Source organism: Muscardinus avellanarius, assembly GCF_963383645.1.
Source record: "Muscardinus avellanarius genome assembly, chromosome: 10".
NCBI classification, from domain to species: domain Eukaryota; kingdom Metazoa; phylum Chordata; class Mammalia; order Rodentia; family Gliridae; genus Muscardinus; species Muscardinus avellanarius.
In genome coordinates this window covers 66,356,357-66,382,661 of record NC_137796.1, presented here as the reverse complement: position 1 = coordinate 66,382,661, position 26,305 = coordinate 66,356,357, and the positions used below count along the sequence as shown (strand labels likewise).

Below are 26,305 nucleotides of genomic sequence, written 5' to 3'. Positions count from 1 at the left end.
CATCCCACCTTCTCTTTTCGCCTTCTGTAATTTCTGAGCACCCCTCTGATGTCTCCACCCACCGTCCCATCTTTTCTCCCGCGTTCATCCCTCGCGCTGGCCTTCGCTCTGTGTGCCCGAATCAACTTCGGGCCTGTGCGTCTCCCGGCTCGTTTCTCTTCGCCGCTCTCCTTCCTGGTCCACCCATCTCCACTTTTCTCCGGCCCTCCCGCCCTCGCCCATCCCTGCAGCCTCCGTCGGTTCCCCGCAGCCGGGCTCCCATGGCGGCGCTCCAGCTCCTCGGGACCCTCGTGCTCCTGGCCTCCTCGGCCGGCCCGGCGGGGGCGCGCCCGTCCAACGCCTCGGGCGCCGAGCCCCCCGGCCCGCTGCCCGCCCTGCTGGCGCACCTGCGGCGGCTGACCGGCGCGCTGACCGGCGGCGGGGGCGCGGCGGGGCCGGGCGCCAACAGCACCAAGACCACCCCCGCGGGGGGCTCGGGCGCGGCGGCGCGGGCGCCCCCTCCCGCCGAGCTCTGCCACGGCTACTACGATGTCATGGGCCAGTACGACGCCACCTTCAACTGCAGCACCGGCTCCTACCGCTTCTGCTGCGGCACCTGCCACTACCGCTTCTGCTGTGAGCACCGCCACATGCGCCTGGCGCAGGCCTCCTGCTCCAACTACGACACGCCGCGCTGGGCCACCACGCCGCCGCCGCTGGCCGGGGGCGCGGGGGGCGCCGGGGGCGCGGGCGGGGGGCCCGGGCCCGGCCAAGCAGGGTGGCTGGAAGGGGGCCGGGCAGGGGGCGCGGGGGGGCGCGGGGGCGAGGGCCCCGGGGGCAGCACGGCCTACGTGGTGTGCGGGGTCATCAGCTTCGCCCTGGCTGTGGGCGTCGGGGCCAAAGTGGCCTTCAGCAAGGCGTCCCGCGCGCCCAGGGCGCATCGTGAGATCAACGTGCCCAGGTGCGTGCGCGCTGGGGCCCCGGGGAAGGGAGCCCGGGGGCGGGGCCCGGCCCACAGGGGTGGGGCCGCTGTGAGGGCGGGGCTCCAGGGCTGGGTGGGGCCAGAGATGCCCCAGGTGGGCACGAATGGCCCAGGGAGGTGGGCGGGGCCTGAAGCTAGGCGAGGAGAGATGGGGTGGGGGAGCTCTGGCCCTCATTCATTCAACGGGTATTTCTGGAGCACCTGCTGTGGGTCAGAAGCTGGAGATATCCTTGACTGCTATGAAGAGGGCTTCAGAGAAACAAGGAAAGGGTCCCGGATTCAAGGTGGGGTGGGACCCCACAAGAGGCTGTGGAGAGAAGTCAGAGCGGTGGGGTAGAGATGAAGCTGGAAGGAGCGCCTCAAGCAGAAAGCTCGACCCAGAGAAGGTGGCATTAGGAGGGGCGTGGTGACCACAGGGCAGAACTGAGAGGGGAAAGACACCTGGGTCCTCCCTCTTTCCCCCTTCCCTAGGCCGTAGGCCGCTGACCATTTCGCTGTCCCTTTCAGGGCTCTGGTGGACATTCTGAGGCATCAGGCTGGGCCTGGGACGCGCCCGGACAGGGCCCGAAGCAGCTCCCTGACCCCAGGGATTGGGGGTCCCGACAGCATGCCCCCCAGGACGCCCAAGAACCTTTACAACACCGTGAAGCCCTCCAACATCGGTGAGTGGAAGTCCAGCGGCCCCCTCCCCCAGCCCCCCATGTCGCCCACTTCCGGGTGGCTAGGCCCCTCCTCTAGTCTTTGCCTGTCCTGAACCTTTTCTCCATCTGACACTTGTCATCCTAGACCGGTACCCGTTCTGAGTGCATCAGTGTAGAAGTCCTGGGGCTCGAGGAGACAGGAAAGGGTCTCCTCTGGTTCAAGGGGCAGGAGGGCTTTCCACAGGGACGGATGTTTGAGCCAAGGGCTGGAGGGTGAGGGGAGTTACTGCAAGGGGGGCCAGACTTCTGAATGGCTGGACGAGATTTAAGACCACAGAGAGGATGAACTCAAAAAGGGCCTCAAGTTCCAGGCTGAGCAGAGCAGCTCTGCTTTTGTCCTGAGGGCAATGAGGAGCCATGGAAGAGTTTAGAGCAGGGGAGGAACACTGTCAAAAGTGGATAGAAGAGGGCTGCGATCTAGTTCAGTGGTAAAGTGCTTGTCTTATGTGTGGGGCCCTGGGTTTGAAAAAGAAAGGACAGGCTGGGAATAGTGGTGTACGCCTGTGATTCCAGTACTTGGGAGGCTGAGGCAGGGTTTGAATACAGCCTCAGTAACTTAGTGAGACCCTCAGCCACTTAGCAAGACCCTGTTTCAAAAGAAAAAGGGCTGGGGGTGTACCTCGAAGGTAGAATGTCCCCGGGTTCAATTCCCAATATAGAAAGAAAGAAAGGAAGAAAGGTCTAGGGGATGTAGCTAGGAGGCAGAATATTCCTGGGGTCAATCTCCCAATATGAAAAGGAAAAGAGAGGGGGCAAAAGAACTATGTCTCTGGAACGTATGTGAAGGGAGGGATGAAGAGAAGGAGGCTCAGCAGGGGGCTCAGGGATGGTCCAAGTGGTAGAAGGAAGGGGAGGGACCTGGGGCCAGGGGTGGAGGGAGCAGAGGAGATTAATTTAATAAGTCGGGAAACAGGCACATGCCGTAATCCCAGTACTTGAGAGACTCAGACAAGGAGGATCACAGGTTCACAGCCAGCCTCAGTAATTCAGTGAGGCTCTTAGCAATTTAGCAAGACCCTGATTCCAAATAAAAAATAAGATGGGGCTTAGAATATAGCAAACAATCCCCAGCAACACACACACACACAGACACACACACACACACACACACACACACACACACACACACACACACAAATTCTGGCTGGGTTTTGAGAGATGAGTAGTTCTGCAGGCAAAGAGGGTTGGAAGGTACAGTGGTGTACATCTATCTCAGCTACTCAGGAGGCTGATGCAGGAGGACTGCAAGTTCAAGACCAGCCTGGACAGCTTAATGAAACCCTGTTTCAAAATAAGATAGAGCCAAATGTGGGTGGGCACATGCCTATAATACTAGTATTTGGAAGGCCAAGAAAAAAAGACCTCAGGTTTGAGGCCAGCCTCAGCAACTTAGTAAGACTGTTTCAAAATAAGAAATAAAGCCAGGCGTGGTGGCTCATGCTTGTAATCCCAGTACTTGAGAGGCTGAGATAGGAGGATCACAGGTTTGTGGTCAGCCTCAGCTACTTAGTGAAGCCCTCTGCAACTTAGTGAGACCTTGTTTCAAAATAAAGAATGAAAAAAAATGGGGCTGGGGATGTAGCTCAGTGGTAGAATGCCCCTGGGTTCAATCCCCAGTACCAAAAAAAGAAAGAAAGAAAGAAAGAAAGAAAGAAAGAAAGAAAGAAAGAGAAGTAAAAAGCAAAGAAAAGCAGGCTAGGGGTACAGTTGGGGGTAGAGTGCCCTTGGGTTCAATCCCCAGTTCAAAAAAAAAATGCCCCAAAAGATAAAAAGGGTTGGGAATGTAGCTCAGTACTTGCTGAGCATGTGCAAGGCTCTGGGTTCATGCCTGAGCTGGACTTCAAGGTAACTTGAACAGCATAACAGCATGTACAAAGACCCCATGGCTGAGATGATCTTCTGCAGGCCTCAGAGGGAAGAGTGTGGAGGGGGGTTGGGTGGGAGATGAGACTGCAGATACCATCTGGGGCCAGGCTACCAAGGCTTTGGACACCATTCCCAAGTTCCACTTTGAGTCTGAGGGAGGAGGGCTGGGTCTGAGGGAGGTGGGCTGGGACCTGGACCCCTGGGTCTGAGGAAGGTGGGTGGTGGTGAGCCATAGAAGGGTTCCTCCCCTGTGGTGGCTCTGACCTTGGAGAGGCAATGGCCTGAGGCCAGAGGATCCAGAGGGAGCATTTGGCAGTCAGGAGGGTGAAGCGGCTGTGACTGGGGAGGTAGACAGAGGCAGTAGGAGATCCCCAGATCTCTGGCCTGGGTTGGGGAGTGGATATGGAGAATCAGGACTGCCCACTTGCCAGCCATGAGCCTGTGACCACATGCTGTACCCCGCGTGTCCCCCAGCTTCAATTTTCCACACATGAGCAATGGCGCAGTTTGACCTGAGGGGTCTTAGGGAGGTCCCAGATTGGGGCTGCGTTCAGGACCGGGATCCCTCTGAGCGATCCGCGCAGCAGCGCTGGCTGGGGCAGCGGTGGCAGTGACGTCGCCTCCCTTCTCAGTCCCCTCAGATAACCTGCACCACAACTACCTGCACCTCAACGTCAACAGCCCCACGCACCGTGCCGCCACACTGGGTACGAGGGGGCCTGGCCCCTCGCTGTGAGGGCCCGAGCCAGGTGCCCAGGACAGACCCGGAGCAAGGCCCCGTGAGCCTTGGAGTGCTCGCCCCCGGGCCCGCCATCCAGGCAGCCTCAGTGTCCTCCAGTGGACACCAGAAGTGGTCTTCTCCCTCCACCCGGGCTGGGAAAGATGCATGGAGTGCACCCCCAGACCGGGCCAGGACTCAGTGGATGCTGAAAAGTGCTAGAGACCCCGTCCTGGAATGTGTTTTGCCTCCCCAGCAACAAACTTGTGTGTTGGTAGAGGGTAGGATCCTGAAGGGCTTCAGCTTTGAGGGGCTGGAATCCCAGATTCCACTCCCTCAGAGGCTGGTCCTGGTAGACCCCTGGGTCTGAGGGAGGAGGGCTGGGTCTGGATATCTGGGTCTGATGTGGGCTGGAGTCTGGACTCCTGGGTCTGAGGGAAGAGATTCCTGGGTCTGAGGGAGGAGGGCTGGGTCAGGGGCCCCTGGGTCTGAGGGAGGAGGGCTGGGTCAGGGGCCCCTGGGTCTGAGGGAGGAGGGCTGGGGCATGGACCCTGGGTCTGAGGGAGGAGGGCTGACTCAGGGACCCCTAGGTCTGAGGGAGGAGGGCTGGGGTCTGGACCCCTGTGTCTGAGGGAAGAGGGCTGAGTCAGGGACCCCTGGGTCTGAGGGAGGAGGGCTGGGCCTGTACTCCTGGGTCTGAGGGAGGAGGGCTAAGTTAGGGGCCCCTGGGTCTGAGGGAGGGGACCCGGGGCCTGGACCACTGTCTCTAAGGGAGGAGGGCTGGGGCCTGGATCCTTGGGTGTGAAGGAGGCAGGCTGGGGCCTGGACCCCCAGGTCTGAGGGTGGAGGCTGGGCCTGTACTCCTGGGTCTGAGGGAGGAGGCTGGGCCTGGACCCCTGGTTCTGAGGGTCGTGGCACTGGGCTGACCCCAGCCTGCCTCCTCTACAGACTGGCGGGCCATGCCGCCTCCCAGCCCCTCCTTGCACTATTCCACGCTGTCCTGTTCCCGGTCTTTCCACAACCTCTCCCACCTGCCTCCATCCTATGAAGCTGCTGTGAAATCAGAACTGAACCGCTACTCCTCCCTCAAGAGGCTGGGTAAGTCCAGGAAGGGGAGGAGCTGGGCCAGCAGCGCAGCAGGGATAGTGCCGGGGGCTGAGTTTAGCACCACGGACAGCAGCCCCGCAGTCCTCTGTCCTCTACAGAGTCAGATCCTCCCTCAGGCTTTTCTCCCAATTATGTTTCAGAATTATCTGGAGTCTCTCTCTCTCTCTCTCTCTCTCTCTCTCTCTCTCTCTCTCTCTCTCTCTCTCTCTCTCTCTTTAATCTAAATTAAGTTTTTTTTCCTTTCTTAGTATTTCTACTACTAACCACTAATAGAAATAAAGTCAGGAATGGTGGCACACTTGTAACTTCAGTACTTGGGGTCTGAGGCAGGACTGCAGATTTGGGGCCAGCCTCAGAAACTTAGCAAGACCCTGTTTCAAGTAAAAAATAAAAAGTGTTAGTGTGTAATTCAGAGGTAGAATCCCTCTGGGTTCAATCCCCCAGTACTACCAAAAATAAAGAAAAAAAGAAAAAGACAGCTTGAAGCAAAGAAAACAAATTATAAAATAATGTTAGATTGATAATGAAAAATGTACCAGTCACTAGCTTCCAGTATACCTGGACCCAGGAGCTTGAAGCCCGTCTAAAGATTCTACATCTCTGAGGTTTTGTACTTTTTTTTTTTTTTTTTGGTGGTGGTACTGGGGGTGGAACCCAGGGGCTTTCTACCTCTGGGCTATACTCCCAGACCTATTTTATATTTTATTTGGGAACAGGGCCTCACTAAGTTGGAACCAGGTGTGGTGGCACACACTTGTAACCTCAGCATTTGGGAGGCTGAGACAGGAGGATCACGGTTTGTGAATAGCCTCAGCTACTTAGTGAGGCCCTTTGCAACTCAGTGAGACCCTGTTTCAAAATACAGAATAAAAAATAGGGCTGGGGGTGTAGCTTGGAGGTAGAATTCCCCTGAGTTCCATCCACAGTACCACGAAAATAAAATAGAGTTGGGGGTGTAGCTCAGAGGTAGAATGTCCCGGAAACAAAGACTCACTAAATTGCTGAGGCTGACCTAGAATCTGTAACCCTCCTGCCTCAGCCTCCCAATTACTGGGATTACAGGCATGTACCACAGTGTCCAGCTATTTCTCTATCTCTCAGCTCTGTGTTTGTGTGTGTGTGTGTGTGTGTGTGTGTGTGTGTGTGTGTGTGTGTTACTGGAGATTGAAGCCAGGGGCTTTCTACCTCCAAGCTACATCCTCCATCCAAATATTTTAAAATTATCTTTTATGGTACTGGGGATGGGACCCATGGGCCTTCTATCTCTGGGCTATGCCCTCAGCCCTATTTTATTTTTTATTTGGAAACAGAGTCTCACTGAATTGCTGAGAGTCTCCTACTGTCTCAGCCTCCCTAGTACCACCATGCCCAGCTTTATTTATTTATTTTTTGTTTTGAAACAGGGTCTCACAAGGTTGCTGAGAGTCTCATTACTTGCTGATGCTGTCCTTAAACCTATAATCCTCCTGTCTCAGCCTCCTAAGTACAAGGATTTTACAGGTGTACACCACCATGCCTAGCTTCTTTCTCGACTTTTAAAACAATTGGTCATCCTCATTTCCAGACAGAGTCCCTTGGTGGTGGCAAGGACTGCCCCGAGAATTTTCAGGCAATCATTCTACCGGCTTAGTATCCCTGGCAGGAAAGCATCCCTTCCCACTGATCCCTGCAGAAATGCCAGGCCCGGGTCCCGTTTTTGTTCGCATGCCCATCCCTGATCCGATTACCCTGCCTCCGACTGCGCGCTTCCCAGCCCATGGCTTAGCCCTGGCAGCAGAGTAGCCTCCAAACAGTTTAAACTGAGAGCTCCACTAAGAAATCCTTTTTATATCACAGCCTGTGAGACATACATACATGCACATCTTTTAATTTCGGGAAAGCTTTGAAACTAGTTATTATGGGCATTTTCAAACACTTCTAAAAGTAGACAAAATTATAAAAGGAATCCCCACATTCCCATCACCCAGCTCCAAAAATGAGCAAGCAACATTTCATTTCTCCACTCTGACTTTTAGTGCATTCTTTTAAGCCAATCCCAGATATTAGGTCATTTTATTCTTTTACATTTTGCTTACACCTGGATCCAAAACATCCTCATTCCCTTATCATGTAGACATCTTCTAGTTTTCCTTTTTTTTTTTTTTTTTTTTTCCGGTACTAGGGATGGAACCCAGAGGCATTTGATCTCCGAGCTATACCTCCTGCCCTATTTTTTATTCTTTATTTTGAAACAGAGTCTCACTGAGTTGCAGAGGGCCTCACTAAGTAGCTGAGGCTGTCCGCAAACCGCGATCCTCCTGTCTCAGCCTCCCGAATGCTGGGGTTACAAGCGTGCGCCACCACGCCCGGCTTCTACTTCATTTTTAAAGTGCTGGTCACTACCCACAAAACTGACTCCACAACCCATGAGTGAATGGGATTCACACCAGGCATGGTGGCTCATACCTGTAATCCCAGTATTTAAGAGGCTGAGACAGGAGAATGACAGGTTCAAGGCCAGCCTCAGTAATTTAGTGAGACCTTGTTTCAAAATAAAAAGGGAAGCCAGATGTGGTGGCATACATCCTAGTACTTGGGAGGCTGAGACAAGGAGGATTTTAGGTTCACAGCCAATCACAGCAATTTAGTGAAGCCCTCAACAACTAAGTGAGACCCTATTTCAAAAAAAAAAAATATATAGGGCTGGGGATGTAATTCAGAGGTAGAAGGCCCCTGGGTACAATCCCTAGTTTCACAAATAATAAAATGAAATAAAAAGGGGAGTCAGGTGTGGTGGCGAATGCCTGTAATCCCAGTACTTGGGAGGCTGAGACAGGAGGGTCATAGGTTCAAAGCTAGCCTCAGAAACTTAGTGGGGTTCTCAGCAACTTAGAGAGATTCTAGCTGGCTAGGTGTGGTGGCACACACTTGTAATTCCAGTACTTGGGAGGCTGAGACAGAAGGATTGCAGGTTCACAGCCAGCCTCAGCTACTTAGTGAGACCCTCTGCAACTTAGTGAGACCCTTTTTCTTTTTCTTTCTTTCTTTCTTTTCTTTTCTTTTTTTTTTTTTTTTTTGCAGTACTGGAGATGGAATCCAGGGGCATTCTACCCCTGAGCTACACCCCCAGCCCTATTTTTTATTCTTTATTTTGAAACAGGGTCTCACTGAGTTGCAACAGGGCCTCACTAAGTAGCTGAGGCTGGCTGCAAACTGCGATCCTCCTGTCTCAGACTCCCAAATGCTGAGATTACAAGCATGTGCCACCACACCCAGCCGTGAGACCCTTTTTCAAAATAAAGAATAAATAAAATAGGGCTGGGGGGGGGTGTAACTCGGAGGTAGAATTCTCCTGAGTTCAATTCCCAGTACCACAAAATAAGTAAATAAATAAATAAATAAATAAATAAATAAATAAATAAATAAATAAAACTGGGCTGGGAGTGTAGCTCAGCAGTAGAATCCCCGTGGGTTTGACTCCCAGTACAGCAAGGGGGGTGGGGAAGGCTAGGGATGTAGCTCAGAGGCAGAACACCCCTGAGTTCAATCCCAGTACCAAAATAAAAATAAATAAACCTCCACGTGTGACGAATATTGCTACAGGCCAAAAGGGAGGGGAAGGTGGCCACCAAAATATAGGAGTCAGGTTCACCTCCAGAAGGTAGGGATGCTCAGTGGCCCAAAAAGACAGCAGGCCCTCCATCTCCTGGTTCAGCGCTAGGATTGGCCTGGGGATCGGCACTTTGGCCTCATAGCCAGCCTGGTACTGATGGATTCAAATCGCAGTCCTCTGGGTGCAGCCCAGGGCGTGGGCTGTAAGGTGACCGGGAGGCAGAAGGCTCTGGGCTGGCAGGGAACCGCTCTGTGCCTTTCGCTTATCCCCAGCCGAGAAGGACCTGGACGAGGCCTACCTGAAGCGCCGGCACCTGGGGGAGATGCCCCGCGGGACGCTGCCTCTGCACGCACTGCGGCGACCTGGCACGGGGGGCGGCTACCGCATGGATGGCTGGGGTGGCCCGGAGGAGCTGGGCCTGGCGCCCGCGCCTAACCCCAGGAGGGTCATGTCCCAGGAGCATCTGCTGGGTGATGGCGGCCGGGCCTCGCGCTACGAGTTCACGCTGCCGCGCGCTCGCCTGGTGTCGCAGGAGCACCTGCTCCTCTCCTCTCCCGAGGCCCTGCGCCAGAGCCGGGAGCACCTGCTGTCGCCCCCGCGCAGCCCCGCGCTGCCCCCGGAGTCCGCTGCCCGGGCCGGCCTGGCTGCGTCGCACTCCAACCTGCTGCTGGGGCCCGGGGGTCCCCCCACGCCACTGCACGGGCTGCCGCCGACCGGCCTGCACGCCCACCACCACCACGCGCTGCACGGTTCGCCCCAGCCCGCCTGGATGTCCGACGCCGGCGGGGGCGGGGGCACCTTGGCCCGCAGGCCGCCCTTCCAGCGCCAGGGCACCCTGGAGCAGCTGCAGTTCATCCCGGGCCACCACCTGCCCCAGCACCTGCGCACTGCCAGCAAGAACGAGGTGACTGTCTGAGGCCAGGCCGGGTCCCGGGCCCCCTCTTCCCAGCCCGGATCACCCAAGCGAGCAGGCTCACGCACCCCAGGGTCCTGAGACCTCGAGGGGCCCTTGGACCTGAGACCAAGCCTCCTTCCGGGATGTCACCGCAGACAAGATTCCTTCTCCTATTTTTACATCCCTGTTTGAGCCAAGGTCTCCTTCCCATGATGTCATCACAGAGGAAGAGGTCTGCACGTGAGGTCATCACTAGAGGCTGTGTCTGTTTGCTATGGCATCACCGCAAAGACTTTCTTCCTGTGATGTCATTGCAGGCAGTACCTTGCCCCATGACATCATCCCTCCAGACAACGATTCTTCCCTGTGATGTCACTGCAGAGACAAGTTTCATCCTTCTGATGTTGTCTTTGGCTCTAAAGCATCTTTCAGCATCATTGCCACAGGGAAAATTATTTTCTTTCTGTGTGTTTGCTATGGAGAAGATGCTGCCATCCTATGATGTCATCCCCACAGACAAAGCCATCTCCCTGGGACACATCACGGGAGAAATACCTCGTCAGTTGTGTCCTTACTAAAGACAAGGCCTTTTCTCCACAACACCGTCACAGCACTCCGCCCCTTCCTGGGATGTCATCACCAGGGATGACAGCCTGCTCCTGTGCCCTTCCTGCAGTCTCACAAACAGATGCTGCCCACTTGGGGAGGACACCGGGAGATGCCTCCACTGCTCCTGCCATGTCATGAGAAGGCAAGGTATCCATCCCAACCCAGGACGCCCTGGGGAAGATGCTAGAGAGACTCCGTCCTAAGATTTCATCTGAGGGGTATTATCACTTGGAAGCCACCCCACTGGGAGTCTCCAGCAGAGATGCCGGTGTGCCTGTAGGCTGTGGGGCAATGTCCCCTGCTGTGATGCCATCACCAACAGCTTCCTCCTCAGAGGCAGTGCCCGCTCTGGACAGCCATCACCAGGGATGGTGTCACCAGTTTCTGCCTCACCTGCCATGACTTGGCTTGGTGGCTCCATTCCTAACCCCAGGCACATGACCAACAGGATCTCTGTCAAACCATCTAAAGAGAGGTTGGCCTCAGGTTCTTCCCCCATGCAGTGACTCCCTGGGGGCCACCCCCCCCTGGGTGGGCTTCTGCTCTGAAGAGGACATTCTGACCCACTGGACTCCTGGAGTCCTGGGACTCATAGTCCAAAGGCTGGCCTCACTTCTTTCTGCCATATCTAGAGACATTACCAATTCTGTCAACAAAGTCTCAGCCTCCTGTTGGGAGGGGTTGGGCGCGCCTGTTGTTGACCTTGGCAATGGTATCAACAGTGTTGTGTGGTGTCCACCACTCATGATGGCATAGCACTGGGGGTCATATGTTAACCATGTCACTTCCCAGGATTCCCTATGACCCACCTCAATGATCATCTTCCAGGATTTACCATGACTATTAGTGTCATCACCTCCAAGATGCCCCATAAGCAATGGCATCTACCCCCAGGATCCACCATATCAATGATATCCTTACCTTCCAGAATCCATTATGCCTAATGGCAACATCCTCTTCCAAGACTCCTTAAGACTGATGATGCCACTGTTTCCCATAATTCCTCATAATTATTGTGTCATTACCTCCCAGGATGCACTTTAACTACGTCTTTATGTCCCAGGACCCACTACAGCTATGACATTATCACTTCCCAACATCCACATCAACTATGTGCCTGCCACCTTCCAGGATTCATGAAAGGTACCATCACCTTCTGAGGTCCTTGAGGGCCAATGATGTCGTCACCTCCCAGGATCCACTTCAATCCTGGGCCATAATCTCCCAGAACTCAGTTCAGTCCTGGTGTCACCACCTCCCAGGAGCCATAAGAGCCAACGGTGTCTTCATCTTCTAGGACCCACATCAACCACAGGGTCTCCATGGGATTCAGGAGAGCCAACAGTGTGATCACCTCCCAGAATCTACTTCATCCATGATATCATCATCTCCTTTGGCCCGTGGGAACTGATGATCTCAATGTCTATTGAGATCCATCATAACTATGGTGTCTGCATGTCCCAGAACCCATATCGAACATGGTGTCTCTATGTCCCAAGATCCAGGAAAGCCAACAGTATCATCATCTCCTAAAATTCACTTCAACCACAGGATCATCCTCTTCTGTGACACATGGAAATCAATGGTGTCATTGTCTGTTGAAACCTACCATAACCATGGTGTCTTCATCTCCAAAGATTGATCCAGGAGAGCCAACAGTATCATCATCTCCCAGAATCCACTTCAACCATGGTGTCATCTGTAACTAATGGGAGCCAAATGACATCATCATCGACTGAGACCTACCATAACCATGATGTCTTTATCGCCCAGGGTCTATGACAACCGATAGCGTTATCATTTCCCAGAGTCCATTTCAACCATGTGTCACCACCTCCCAGATTCCATGACACTTGATGTGCCATCACTTCCTGTGATGCACTGCAACCATGTGCCATCACCTCCCAGGATCCAGTTCAACCATGATGTCATCACCTCCCAGGAGCCATCTTCTTGCTGGTCAGATACCACAGCAAGCTGCATTTCAGTTGTCCTCCAGGATTTTGAGGCACGTGTAGTTGATCCCATCAGGGGAGCCCACACAATAGGCCATCTTCCCAGTCCCTCGAATGAACTTGAGTGGAACCAGCTGTCTCCTCTGAGGACCTCACCCCACTCCAGCCCCTCTTGATTATGTCACTGCCTCACTCCTGCCCAGGGTGGAAGCCTGGATCAGCTCTACCACAGACTCGACCCGGGCCACCCCCGAACCTCCCCCTCCAGAAAACTCTACTGCCCTCACCCAGCCATCTGATCAGCGTCAGGACCAACCCAGCGACCTCTCATCGCGACCAGAGGTGGGGCTTCCCAGGCCTTGATTGGCATCACTGCCCCCGGCCCGATCATTGCTACCTAGGCCCCACCCACAATGATCAGAACTCGTTGGCTCGGGCCAAACTCTTCTCAGAGACCCCTGGCCCCGTGCGACAGGCCAACAGCTGCTGGTCCACTTGGGTCATCTGTGCTGCCCTCCACTGGCCTGGTCCGGGGGCAGGTATACCTGAAAGCAGTGGCCGTTGCGGCACCATCTTCAGGGGCCAAGGGTGCTCCTTTGCCCCCTGTCCCTATCCACCTGGGAGTGTCCAGGTAGTTCAGGGAGTCCCCAACACCCAATGCACAATCCACCCCAGTTCTCCTTGTACATAGCCATGTTGTGGGGGCGGCCACTCCCCATTCTTAAAGGGCTACTCGCCCCCTCCCCTAGCCCCCAGGGCGAGGTGGGGGGGCTCTTCTCCCTCCTTTGGGCCGCCCTCTCCCTCAAGATACTGACCCCTTGATTCACCCCTTATTTTCAGGAGCCTGGAACAGAAAACTGGTTTGGGCTTTGACCACATGGAGAAAACTGGGAGGTTCACCCCTATTTACCTAGGCCCTGGTGCCAGTTTCCAATACATTGCTTAGAACTGCTCCCATGGGCTCCCCCGACCCTTCTGCTCCCATGGGCTCCCCCCACCCTTCTAGAACCTTCCCCAGTGTGCTCAGGCCCACTGTGACCTCCCCAGTGAGGAACCAACTGGGGCACCCGCCTATGCCTGGAGCCCCTATCCTCTCTTCAATATCCCCAGAACACTCAGCTTCCTCTAGCCCTGAATTTGGGAATTTGGGGCCTTTCAGCTTTTGTATGCTCCCCCAACTCGCTTCGCCCAGCCTGGATTCCGAGAATCTGGCTCCCCCCACCTTCCGCCCCTCCATGCACGTGGCACAGGCTGCCTGATGCTGGGGCCTTGAACTCTTATCTCAAAAAAGCCATAGTGGGGAGAGGTCTCAAGGGGGAGCCTGCAGGCATGTTCTGCCCATTCCCCTCCTTGATGCTTCCAGAGCTGGGACCTCACCATCTGAGTCTTCCCCCAATAAATGCACACAAACACAGGCACGTGCATACGCACACCCATACACACGAGCATCTCCCCTTCTCTCTGGGGGACTACAGAGAGGGTGTTGCAGGGATAAACAGTTCTGGACCAGAAGACCTTTCACAACTATGCCCCTTCCCCAGCCCTCTCCTCCCCCAATACTAGCCCTGCCCTCAACTTCCTGGTGAGGACAACTGGAGGAGCTGAGACTTGGTATTTTTTTTTTTTTGAATAAACAGATGTTTTCCTGATCCATGGTCTCAAAAGTTTTCTGCATGGTCTTTACCCACCTGTTTATGGGTCATTGGGGACCTCCACCCCAAGGTGTAGCTGAATGTAGAGGGCTAAAGGCATGTTATCATTTGCTTAGGGACACACGGCTCAGTATTTGTTTATAGTCCTGGGTTCCTTCCTAGGAAAGCCTCGTCCAAGCCAGGTGCAGTATTCCACACCTATCATCCCAGTACTTGGGAGACCAAGACAGGAGGATTGCAGGTTTGAGGTCAGTCTCAACAATTTAGCAAGACCCTCAGCAATTTAGTCTCTGCTACTTAGCGAGGCCCTTCGCAACTTTGTAAGACCCTGTTTTAAAATGAAGAATAAAAAATAGGGCAGGGGATGTAGGTCAGGGGGTCGAATGCCCCTGGGTTCCATCCCCAGACCCGCAAAAAAAAAAAAAAAATTGCAGTGATAGCCACAGCTCCAATCCTGTCTTAGCTCTTGGCTGCGGAACACAGAGGGGATGGGTGGTGTTTCCTTGTGTTGATTTTACAAAATTCAGGAAAGTTCTCCCCCAAGTGCAACTAAATGTTTGCCTCTGCATTGAACTCTGTTCTGGAAAAAGAATTCAACATAGACAAAAGAGACAGGTAAGCCAGGTATGGTGGTGCATGCTTGTAATCTCAGTACTTGGAAGGCTGAGACAGGAGGATCACAGATTTTATGCCAGCCTCAGCAACTTGTCAAGACCCTCAGCAACTAAGATCCTGTTTCAAAATAAAAAATAAAGTTGAGTATGGTGATGCACAGCAACTTAGATCCTGTTTCAAAATAAAAAATAAAGTTGGGTATGGTGATGCACACTTGTAATTGATAGGCTGAGATAGGAGGATCAGGTTTGTGGCCAGCCTCAACAACTTAGTGAGACCCTGTTTCAAAATAAAGAACAAAAAATAGGGTTAGGGGTGTAGCTCCGAGGTACAATGCCCCTGGGTTCCATCCCCAGTACCACATAGAAAAAAAAAACTCTGTTTAAAAATAAATAAAATAGGGCTGGAGCTGTAGCTCAGAGGCAGAATGCCTCTGGTAAACCCAGTACCAACAAGCAAAACCACAGAAGTCCCTGAATTCTTCATAAGCACCTCTCTTCTCTCCCCTCTCCTTCTCCTCCTCCTCCTCCTCCTCCTCCTCCTCCTCCTCCTCCTCTCCCTCCCCCTCCCCCCCCCTCTCTCTCTCTCCCTTCCTTCCTTTCTTCCTTCTCCTCCTCCTTCTTGTTCTTTTTTTTTTTTTTCCGGTGCTGGTGATTAAAACCCAGGGGCATTCTACCATTGAGCTACACCCCAGCCTTTTTTACTTTTAAAGTTTTACTGGGAGCTGGGAGTAGTGGTACACACTTATAATCCCAGTACTTGGGAATCTGAGACAGGAAGATCATAGGTTCACAGCCAGCCTCAGCTACTTAGTGAGACTCTGTATATATATAAAAAAAGAATTAAAAAAAAATAGGGCTTGGTGTATAACTCAGAAGTAGAATACCCCTGTGTTCAATCCCTAGTACTGCAAAAACTAAAATAAACAAGCCAGGCATAGTGGTACATGCCAGTAATCCCAGCACTTGGGAGGTTGAGACAGGAGGAAAACAGGTACCATGCCAGCCTCAGCATTAGCAAGGCACTGTTTCAAAATAAAAAATAAGCCGGGCGTGGTGGTGCACGCTTGTAATCCCCGCTCTTGGGAGGCAGAGACAGGAGGATTACGTAGGTTCGAAGCCAGCCGTGTGCGCTGGCTTAGGAGACCCTGTTTTAAAATAAAAATGTTAAAATAGGTCTGGGAGTGTAGCCCGGAGGTAGAAGGGCTTCCAGGAACCCCAGTACCACCAAATAAATAAATAAATAAATAAATAAATAAATAAATAAATATAAAAAATAATATAGAAGCCAGGGGTAGTGGTGCATGCTTGTAATCCCAGTACTTAGAAGGCTGAGACTGGAGGATTTCAGGTTTGTGGCCAGCCTCAGCAATTTAGTGAGGCCCTCCACAATTTAGTGAGACCCTGTTTCAAAAAAAAAAAAAATTACCCAGGTGTTTGTGGTGGTGCACGCTTGTAATCCTAGCATTTGGGAGGCTGAGACAGGAGGACTGAGGTTCGCAGACAACCTCAGCTACTTAGTGAGGCCCTTTGTAACTCAGTGAGACCCTGTTTCAAAATAAAAGAATAGCCAGGCGTGGTGGCGCACGCTTGTAATCCCAGAATTTAGGAGGCTGAGGCAAGAGGATTGTACAGATTCAAAGGTAGCCTCAGCTGCTAAGTGAGGCTTTCAGCAATTTAGTGAGACCCTGTTTCAAAATAAGGAATAAAAACCGGGCGTAGTGGTGCACGCTTGTAATACCCGCGCTTGGGAGGCTGAGAGAGGAGAATTGCACAGGTTCAAAGCCAACCTCAGCTTCTTAGTGAGGCTCTCAGCAACTTAGTGAGACCCTGTTTCCAAATGAAGTATAAAATAGGTCGGGAGTATAGCCCGGAGGTAGAAAAGCCCCTGGGTTCTACCCCTAGTACCACAAATGAATGAATGAATGAATGAATGAGGTTGGGGATGTAGGTTGGAGGTAGAATGTCTCTGGGTTCTAACCCCAATACCGCCCAGAAAAAAGAAAAAAGAAAAAAAAATACAAAATAAAGAATAAAAATAGGGCAGGGGGTGTAGCTCAGAGGTAGAATTCCTCTGGGTTCCATCCCTAGTAACACACACACACACACACACACACACACACACACACACATAAATAAATAAATAAATAAATAAATAAATAAAAATAGGGCTGGGGAGCCAGGCGTAGTAGTGCATGCTTGTATTCCCAGCATTTGGGAGGCTAAGACAGGAGAATCACGGTTCACAGACAGCCTCAGCTACTACTTAGTGAAGCCCTTGCAACTCAGTGAGACCCTGTTCCAAAATAAAGAATAAAAAATAGGGCTGGAGCCGGGTGTGGTGGTGCACGCTTGTAATCCCCGCGCTTGGGAAGCTGAGACAGGAGGATCGCATGGGTTCGAAGCCAGCCTCAGCTACTTAGTGAGGCTTTCAGCAACTTAGCAAGACCCTGTTTCCAAATAAAATATAAAAAAGGTCTGGGAGTATAGCCCGTAGGTAGAAAGCCTCTGGGTTCCACCCCTAGTACCACCAAAAAAAAAAAAAAAAAAAAAAGGGCTGGGGGTGTAGCTCGGAGGTACCATGCTCCTAGGTTCCATCCACAGTACCAAAAAATAATAATAATAATAATAGGGCTGGGGGTGTAGCTCAAAAGTTGAATGCCCCTGAGTTCATCCCCAGTACCAAATAATAATTAATAATAATAATTAATAATAATAATATAGAGCTGGGGGTGTACCTCAGAGGTAGAAGTCCCTGAGTTCAATCCCCAGTACAAAGAAATAAATAGAAATTAAAAAGGTTAGATTTATTTGTTATTTATTTTTATTATTTTTTTGTGGTACTGGGGTTCCTGGAAGCCCTTCTACCTCCGGGCTACACCCCCAGACCTATTTTATATTTTTATTTGTAAGCAGGGTCTCTTAAGCCAGCGTGGCTGGCTTCGAACCTGCGCGATCCTCCTGTCTCCGCCTCCCAAGCGTAGTGATTACCAGGCGAAAGTTTAGACTTAACTGTTAATGTTGTTTGCTGTGGCTGCCATTTTTCTTCACTGAACATTTCTCTCCTGCGAAGGGCTATTCACCTCCCACTCTGGGGTTGTCATTCTAGAGCTTAAGTATACATATTTCCCTTGAACATGGCCCCCTACGTGCCAGCCAATGACTTTATTTATGTGCGATAAGAAAAGAATATCTCCGCATGCGGTCCGTGCCCTGGGTGAGCAAGTCGATGGTGAGTTGGCATGAGCGGTCTGCTTTGCATTTCCCTCGCTGTGAACGAACACGTTTCCAACTCTGCTGTGTCAGTAAACACAGCCTCTGAACAGCTATTCTTAACCTGTGCCTGACAGGGGAGCCTGTGAACTTCTGAAAGCTATGCCAGATGTGCTGTGCACATGCTTTTGATTCCACTTCTTTTTAGCTTTGTATTTTGAAAGAACTTAAAACAAGGAACAGTTACAAACATAAATCAAAGAGCTCCTGTATCGCTCTCACCAGTTTACCAGTTGCTACCTCTCACATTGTTTTATGGCTTTCTTCCCAAATAAATATTAACGTTTTGTCAGAGGCGGTGATGCGTGCCTGTCATCCCAGTACTTCGGAGACTGAGACAGGAGGCTAGCAGGTTAGAGCCTTTGGGCACTTAGCCATACCCTCAGCAATTTAGCAAGACCCTATTTTAGAATTTAAACAAAAAGCCGGGCGTGGTGGGGCCACGCTTGTAATCCCCGAGCTTGGGAGGCGGAGACAGGAGGATCGAATCTTTTTTTTTTTTTTTTTTGGTGGTACTGGGGGTGGAACCCAGAGGCTTTCTACCTCCGGGCTATACTCCCAGACATTTTTTATATTTTATTTGGAAACAGGGTCTCACTAAGTTTCTGAAAGCCTCACTAAGTAGCTGAGGCTGGCTTCGAACCCATGCGATCCTCCTGTCTCAGCTTCCCAAGCGCGGGGATTACAAGCATGCACCACCATGCCTGGCTAAAAAATAGAATTTAAACAAAAAGAAGAGAGATTGGCTGGGGAGGAGGGGTGTCACTTGGAGGTAGAATGCCTCTGGGTCCAATATCCAGTACCAAAAAAGAAAAAAGCCAGGTATGTAATCCTAGTACTTGGGAGGTTGAGACAGGAAGATCACAGATTTGGGCACAGAATCCACAAGTAGTGAGACTCTCATCAACTCAGGATCTTGTTAGGTTGATAAAAGTCTCACTACTTGCTGAGGCTGTCTTTGAACCTGCAATCCTCCTGGCTCAGCCTCCCAAGTACTGGGATTACAGGCATGTACTACTATGCCAGGCTCTCATGGTATTTCTCGAGGCTTTGTGTGTGTGTGTGTGTAGGGGGGGGTACTGGAGATTGAACGCAGAGGCATTCTATCTCTGAGCTAACACCCCAGCCCTATTTTTATTCTTTATTTTGAAACAGGGTCTCACTAAGTTGCAGAGGGCCTCGCTAAGTAGCGGAGGCTGGCCGAAAGCCTGCAATCCTGCTGTCTCAGCCTCCCAAGTGCTGGGATTACAAGCATCCGCCACCACGGCCCAGCCCTTGAGGCACTTTTGACTTTGAACAGTTACTTGTCTTTGTCATTCATGACACAAATGTTTTGGGTCCATTGGGTAACTCCTAGACTGTCCTGTGTGTTTGGTTCTGTCTGGGGTTTCCTCATTATTAGATTGGCTACCTGTGTCTGTCAGAAGAACTGCAGAAGTCATATGGAAGTCTCAACCCCCGGGCCTCATGAAGCCCACTGCATGTCTGGTACTGCTTCTGGTGCCGTTGCCAGCGATATGTGCTCCGACTGCTTGCTGTGAACTCAAGGGTGTCCCCTCAAAACTCATATGTTGAGCCGGGCGTGGTGGCGCACACTTGTAATCCCACTGCTTGGGAGGCGGAGACAGGAGGATTGCACAGGTTCGAAGCCAGCCACGCTGGTTTAAGAGACCCTATTTCCAAATAAAAGGTATAAAATAGGTCTGGGAGTCTGGCCCAGAGGTCGAAGGGCTTCCAGGAACCTCAGTACCACCAAACAAACAAACAAGCAAACAAACCCTCATACGTTGAATCCCTCAACATACTGTATTTGGAGATGGTGGCTGAAAGGAGGTAATTAATCTGACAGGATTAATGTCCCTATAAGAAGAGAAATCTGTTGGGTACAGTGGGAAGCTGAGACAGGAGGATAGACTCAGCAACTTAGTTTTTACGGATTGGAAGAATATGTTTGTGGGGAAACTGTTCCCGGGGACGCCTGTTGGGGTCCCGGACACAATTTCCCTCAAACCACAACAAACCCCAAACGACCAAAAACAGAAAAAAAACGCGGGTTCTTGTCCTGAGCTAAGGATAAATATTCATAGCTCAAACACTTGCTGAAGATTTAAAGTTTATTAAAAGATAGAAATACAGAGGATAGGTACAGCTCCATACCAGACTGGCATGGAGGGGGTGACTCGAATGAATACACCAAAGGGATCACACGTGGACCGGGCTTTTTATACCTATGACCTCCGTCTTGTTTGCGTACTTCTGACGTAGTGAACGTCCCTGTAAGGTACCTCCCCTTACCCTGTAAGGTACCTCCCCCAGCAAGGTGTGGCAAGGTGTCTCCTTTCATGAAGGTCGACCCCTCCTACCATCTTAGCTAGCTTATCTAATCATATAGATCTGTCTTTAGATAGAGAAAGGCCTAGTTCTCCTCTCCTATTGACTTGCTAATTACATTTAGCTAAGTCAATCTAAGTTTCAGTAGCTGTTTGCTTCCTGACCAGAGCCAAGCCTTTCTCTCTCCAGGTCTGCCGCTATTTTGACACAATTATTTTTGAAATATATTAATAATCAGGGCTTTCTCAAATCTTCCTAGGTCATTCCCAATACTGGTACATTAGTGATATTCTGTTTCAAAATAAAAAAATAAAATAGGGCTGAGGGTGCAGCTCAGAGGTAGAATATCCCTGGGTTCAATCCCAAGTATAATAACACACACACACACACACACACACACACACACACACACACACACAGTCAAAATAAAAAAAATAGGGCTGGGATGTGGATCAGAGATAGAACATCTTTGGGTTCAACCCCCACCCAGTAGCACCAACAAGAAGAAGAAGGAGAAGGAGGAGAAGAGAAACCAGACAAGCACAGTGGCGCACACTTTATAACCCCAGTATTAGGAGGCTGAGACAGGAGGATTATAGTGTTGTAGGAAAATCAGGTCCCCAAAGTCGGGAGACAGAGACTGGAGCAGGTTTCTTTATTCGCTAGGGAGGGCTCAGCAAGCAATGCCTTGGGTCTGCGCACCAGTCACCAAATGTACAAGCTCTTGCATTTGGTCACTTATTGTTGGGAGGGAGGAGTATGCATGAGGCTTGAGTTTCCTAGTGTAAGCAGGATGGCAGAAGCCAAACAACCAATTAATCATAATATTAACTATTATATTGGGTTTTTTTAATCACTGCTTTGTTTATATTTAAGAGACTCTTCTGGGTCATATCTTGAGCTGTCCAGGGTGATTCTACCTTCTTTATGTCTGGGCTGTCTTATCTTTCAAGTTGCCTGCTTGTTTACATCTGTGAAGAAGCTTTATTCTTTTGATTTTGCTTCTAGTTAAAAATATTTTAAGGAGCCGGGCGTGGTGGTGCACGCTTGTAATCCCAGCATTCGGGAGGCTGAGACCTGGAGGATCATGGTTCGCGGACAGCCTCAGCTACTTAGTGAGGCCCTCTGCAACTCAGTGAGACCTGGTTTCAAAATAAAGAATAAAAAATAGGGCAGGGGGTATAGCTCGGAGGTCAAATGCCCCTGGGTTCTGTTAAGTTGGGTCCTGCACTCATGTGACTTTGTGTCACATGACCTCTGCAGGGCAAGGGAGGGGCTGAAACCTCCGCGAGAATTGGGCATTCCCGCGAGTAAACCCTCATCTCGCGAGATGTATGCCTTTAAAAGGAGAGCCCGCGTCCTCAAGCTTCGGACAGGCGCGCGGGCCCCACGGTGCCTCGCCCTGATCCCCGGGAGAGCCGTGCCATTAAAACTTTACATGCCACGTGTACCGGACCTCTCTCGTGTTTTTCACACTCCGCCGTACTCACTTATTTTTATTTTACTCGCATTTAATTTTTTATTTTACTTATCATTTGGTGCCGAACCGGGAGAACTCTTGGGTCCCTCCCCATTTTTTTTTCCTTTTTTTTTTTTTTTTCTGTTTTCTCTTTTTATTTTTACTCTCTTTTTGAGCCCCGGACTCTCCGACCCGCCAGCAGCTCGACTGTGAGGTCCCACACCAGCGCTCCGCTTGCAGGCGTTGCTCCCACCACTGCCGCCGCTGCTGCCCCGTGCCTGCCCGGACCGTAAGCCATCTTTTCAGCCCCGCGCTCTCCGGGAGAGCCGGCGGCCTTCTTCCTGCCCCGGGCTCTGCTGAGAGTCCGCGGCCATCTTTCCAGCCCCGAGCTCTGCTGAGAGCTCACGGCCATCTTTTCGGCCCCGCGCTCTGCTGAGAGCTCAAGGCCGTCTTTCCGGCCCCGCGCTCTCCAGGAGAGCCAGCGGCCATCTTTCCAGCCACGAGCTCTGCTGAGAGCTCGCGGCCATCTTTCCAGCCACGAGCTCTGCTGAGAGCTCACGGCCATCTTTTCGGCCCCAAGCTCTGCTGAGAGCCGGTGGCCATCTTTCTGATCCTGCGCTCTGCTGAGAGTCTGCGGCCATCTTTCCAGCCCCGAGCTCTGCTGAGAGCTCGCGGCCATCTTTTCAGCCCCGCGCTCTGCTGAGAGCCGGTGGCCATCTTTTCCCGCCCATGTGCTCTCTTCCGGAGCGCCGGCGGCCATCTTCCGCGGCCACCACCGCCGGGGCGTGCAGGCTCCACCGGCCGCCAGGCTGCTAGTTCCACCCGCCCGGAGCCAGGCTCCTTGGTTGATGCTGGCACCTGTTCTACTTGCTGACCTCCTGCACGGGCCAGGAACTCTGCCTGCCGCTTGGACCTCCTAAAACCGCCGTTCCCGCCTGCCCACGCCGCCCGCCGCTGGAATGGGACCGCGCCGCCCGCGGACTGCGCCACGCCGTGCACCTATGTCTTCTCCACGCCTGGCGTTGCTTAGACCCGCCTGCCGGGGCCGCCTGCCTCCTCCATCTAGGTGGCCACCACTCTGCTAAACAGCCCCCAGCCCGCCAAGTCCAGCCCGCGCTCCAGCTGGTTCCTCCACTTGGACTCGCGCCCTGGCGCCCTTCACCCTGTGCCTGCCCACCCCAGCTGCCTGGGCCTGGCCATTCCGGTAAGCAGCCACATGGAATTACTGGGGGGGGGGGGTCGCCAGCTTTGGCCCGCCATCTTGGACACGTGGAATCACTGGGGGGCCGCCATCTTGGCCCCACCATCTTTAACCCCTCCCACCCATGGCCTCACTGGAGGCCTCGCCATCTTTAACCCCTCCCACCTCATGGCCTCACTGGAGGCCTCGCCATCCTTAACCCCTCCCACCTCATGGCCTCACTGGAGGCCTCGCCATCCTTAACCCCTCCCACCTCATAGCCTCACTGGAGGCCTCGCCATCCTTAACCCCTCCCACCTCATGGCCTCACTGGAGGCCTCGCCATCCTTAACCCCTCCCACCTCATGGCCTCACTGGAGGCCTCGCCATCCTTAACCCCTCCCACCTCATGGCCTCACTGGAGGCCTCGCCATCCTTAACCCCTCCCACCTCATGGCCTCACTGGAGGCCTCGCCATCTTTAACCCCTCCCACCTCATGGCCTCACTGGAGGCCTCACAATCTTTAATCCCTCCCACTTTCCACTCCTAACCAATCCTAGGAGTCGGCGGCCATCTTTCCGGCCCGAGCCAGGCAGCTTGGCACTTGCTCTGCCTGCCAACTGCCTGCGCGGGCCAGGACCTCTGCCTGCCGCTTGGACCTCCTAAAGCACCGTTCCAGCTTGGTTCTCCAGTCACCGCCGGGACCTCTGGCCGGTTTGCCCCACCCGCCCCGAGCCAGGCTCACTGGCGGTGCTCCTCGGGGCCCAGCCTCAGCGTCTGGCGCGTGCCTGGAAGCCATTTTGTCTCCACGCCGCGGGCCCGGCAAGCCATGCCGCCTGCACACCCCCACTGATCCCACCTGCGCCAGCCACCAGTGCCGTCCACACCAGCCACCGGCATCCACGCGCCCCAGCTCCACCACGCTCCCAGCAGCTTCTCAGCGCTTCTGTCGCAGCCAGCGCTGGCTGGCAACACTTCACTCCGGTAAACTGCCTCCTTCCCTTGGTTAGCGGGTTCCGGACTTGGGTCTTCCGGTCCAATGGGACCCAAAAATCCAAGCGCTTGGTGACCCATTGTCCCCCGGTCCACTGGGACCACCCTGTGGATGACCAGGTCATCCTCCGTGTGGCGAGCCCCACCCTTGTTTGCTGGCGGACTTTTCTAAGATGGCGCTGAACGGAAGTACGGAGAGGCACCAAAGTTGTAAACAAGTCATGCGCAGTCCAACGACTAGAGCATGGTGTGCACGGGAACAGGTCATGCCATCGGCATCCGGCCAATGGGTGGTTAGAGAATCAGGCGATGTCCGCGTGATCGCCGTCATGATTGGCTGATGGGTGCTTATAAGCGGGGCGCGAAGGGCTTGGGAAGAAGAAGATGTAACAGCTTGGGGCAATAAAGAGCTTGAAGAAGATCGTCTCGAGTGTCGTGCATTACAGGGCGTCCGACATTTGGTGGCCCGTACGGGGAATCGAAGCAGCTTTCGTTTTGCAGACGATCAGAACTTCCGCTCTCCCAAGGCAGCCGGCTGGTAAGTACTCCCGGGATTTGGGAGGCTCTGGAGAACAGAGGATTATAAAGGTAAAAATATTATTTCCCCAACTCCGTACGGACAAAGGGGAGCTCCAAAAGGAGGTTGTACTAGATTCTCAGGCTGGTCCTGAGCGTCGCTATGGGGAATAACCCTTCACACCCGATACAGAAGGCTTTAAAAGCCCTATTAAATGGAAAGGGATTAAAACTAAGAGACAAGACCATTCAAAACTTTCTAAGCCAAGTAGATGAGGCAGCTCCCTGGTTTGCGGTTTCGGGAAATTTAACCCTGTCGAGCTGGGATAAACTAGGTAAGGACATAGAACGGGCAGAGAAGGACAATCTGGTATCAGGAGGAACCTACCCTTTGTGGCGCCTCATACGAGCGTGCCTAGAACGAAAATGCTATAAACCATTAGTACAGGAGGGGCAACCTGCCCTAGATCAGCTAAAAGAGGAACGATCTATTTCCTCTCACCCCACTAGCGAACAGGGCTCGGATGGGGAGGGAGAATCGGATGAGGAACTTGTTGCCATAGAAAAGGAAGTCAGCAAAATGACCGTGGATACATATTCCTCCCAGGGGTCCCTTCCTCCTCCCTATAATCCTTCGGCCCCCGAGCGTTTAAGACCGACCGGGGGTCGTTCCTTTCATGAAAAGGTATGGAGGGAGCCGGAGGTGTTGATGGCTAGACAAGCTTTTCCCGTATTTCAGCCGCAGGGCGGAGGGCCTCGTTACCATGAGCCTTTAGATTACAAACTAGTAAAACATATTGCTGAGTCAGTGCGAACATACGGCACAAATGCTGCGTATACTGTGGCTACCCTGGAAAGTATTCACAGATATGCCATGACTCCTGGAGATTGGCAAAATTTGGCCCGAGCGGCCCTGACTCCAGGACAGTACTTGGATTGGAAGGCTTTCTTGATCGAGTTTGCAACTGAACAGGCGGCAGCCAATCAAGCCGCTGGGCAGCCTGCCTGGAATGTAGACATGCTCTTGGGGCAGGGACAGTTCGCAAATAACCAAACATGTTTTCCTCAACAGATATACGAACAAATAAATAATTTAGCCATTAGAGCCTGGAAAGGGCTTCCTAATAAAGGGGAGGTATCGGGCAATCTTACCAAAATAATTCAGGGGCCTAACGAGCCTTTTGCTGATTTTGTGGCCAGAATAATAGAGGCTGCTGGACGAATATTTGGAGATGTCGATGCAGCCATGCCTCTTGTTAAACAACTTATTTTTGAACAATGCAATTCAGAATGCAGACAGGCCATAAACCCCTATAAAAATAGAGGCTTAGAGGTGTGGATGAAACTGTGCAGAGAACTTGGTGGGCCTTTATCAAATTCAGGGTTAGCCGCTGCGATCTTGCAGGCCTCTGGTCGGCAAAAGAACAACAATAATACCCGGTTGGGCAATTGTTTTTCCTGCGGGGCGGCGGGACACCTAAAGAGGGATTGCCCTAAACGTGCTGCCCCGCCACAGCAAGCTCCGCCAGATTTATGTAAACGCTGCAGGAAAGGCAGGCATCCCACCGCAGAGTGTCGATCTGTGAAGGATATCGATGGCAATGTTTTATCTTCTCATGCTTTGCCAGAACAGGGCCGTCAACCGCCAAAAAACGGGAAACGGGGCCCTTCCCCTCAGGGCCCTTACAAGTATGGGGGCCAACAAATGTACAGTGCTATGGAGACGGACCAGACACCCCCATGGCCCAATCTGCACCAACCCAAGGAATCAGGAGAGCCACTCCCGGTTCAGCGGGATTGGACCTCTGTGCCACCACCCGGTTGGTATTAACCCCTCGAATGGGAATTCAAGTCATGCCAACCAATATGTCTGGTCCATTAC

At 52.5% G+C, this 26,305-nt stretch overlaps 1 protein-coding gene across 2 annotated transcripts; it reads left to right on the top strand.

The window, feature by feature from the left end:
- Window positions 1-260: 260 nt before the first annotated feature.
- SHISA7 (shisa family member 7) lies at window positions 261-9,861 on the top strand (the record flags this gene model as incomplete). Of its 2 annotated transcripts, XM_080704519.1 has the most annotated exons (5): window positions 261-940; window positions 1,469-1,623; window positions 4,170-4,235; window positions 5,195-5,344; window positions 9,218-9,861. In XM_080704519.1, the coding sequence occupies 5 exons, from the start codon at window positions 261-263 to the stop codon at window positions 9,859-9,861; spliced, it is 1,695 nt and encodes a 564-aa protein (XP_080560645.1). The 2 variants fall into 2 exon arrangements, with proteins under 2 accessions (XP_080560645.1, XP_080560646.1); XM_080704520.1 differs by lacking the exon at window positions 4,170-4,235.
- Between the last annotated feature and the right edge of the window lie 16,444 nt (window positions 9,862-26,305).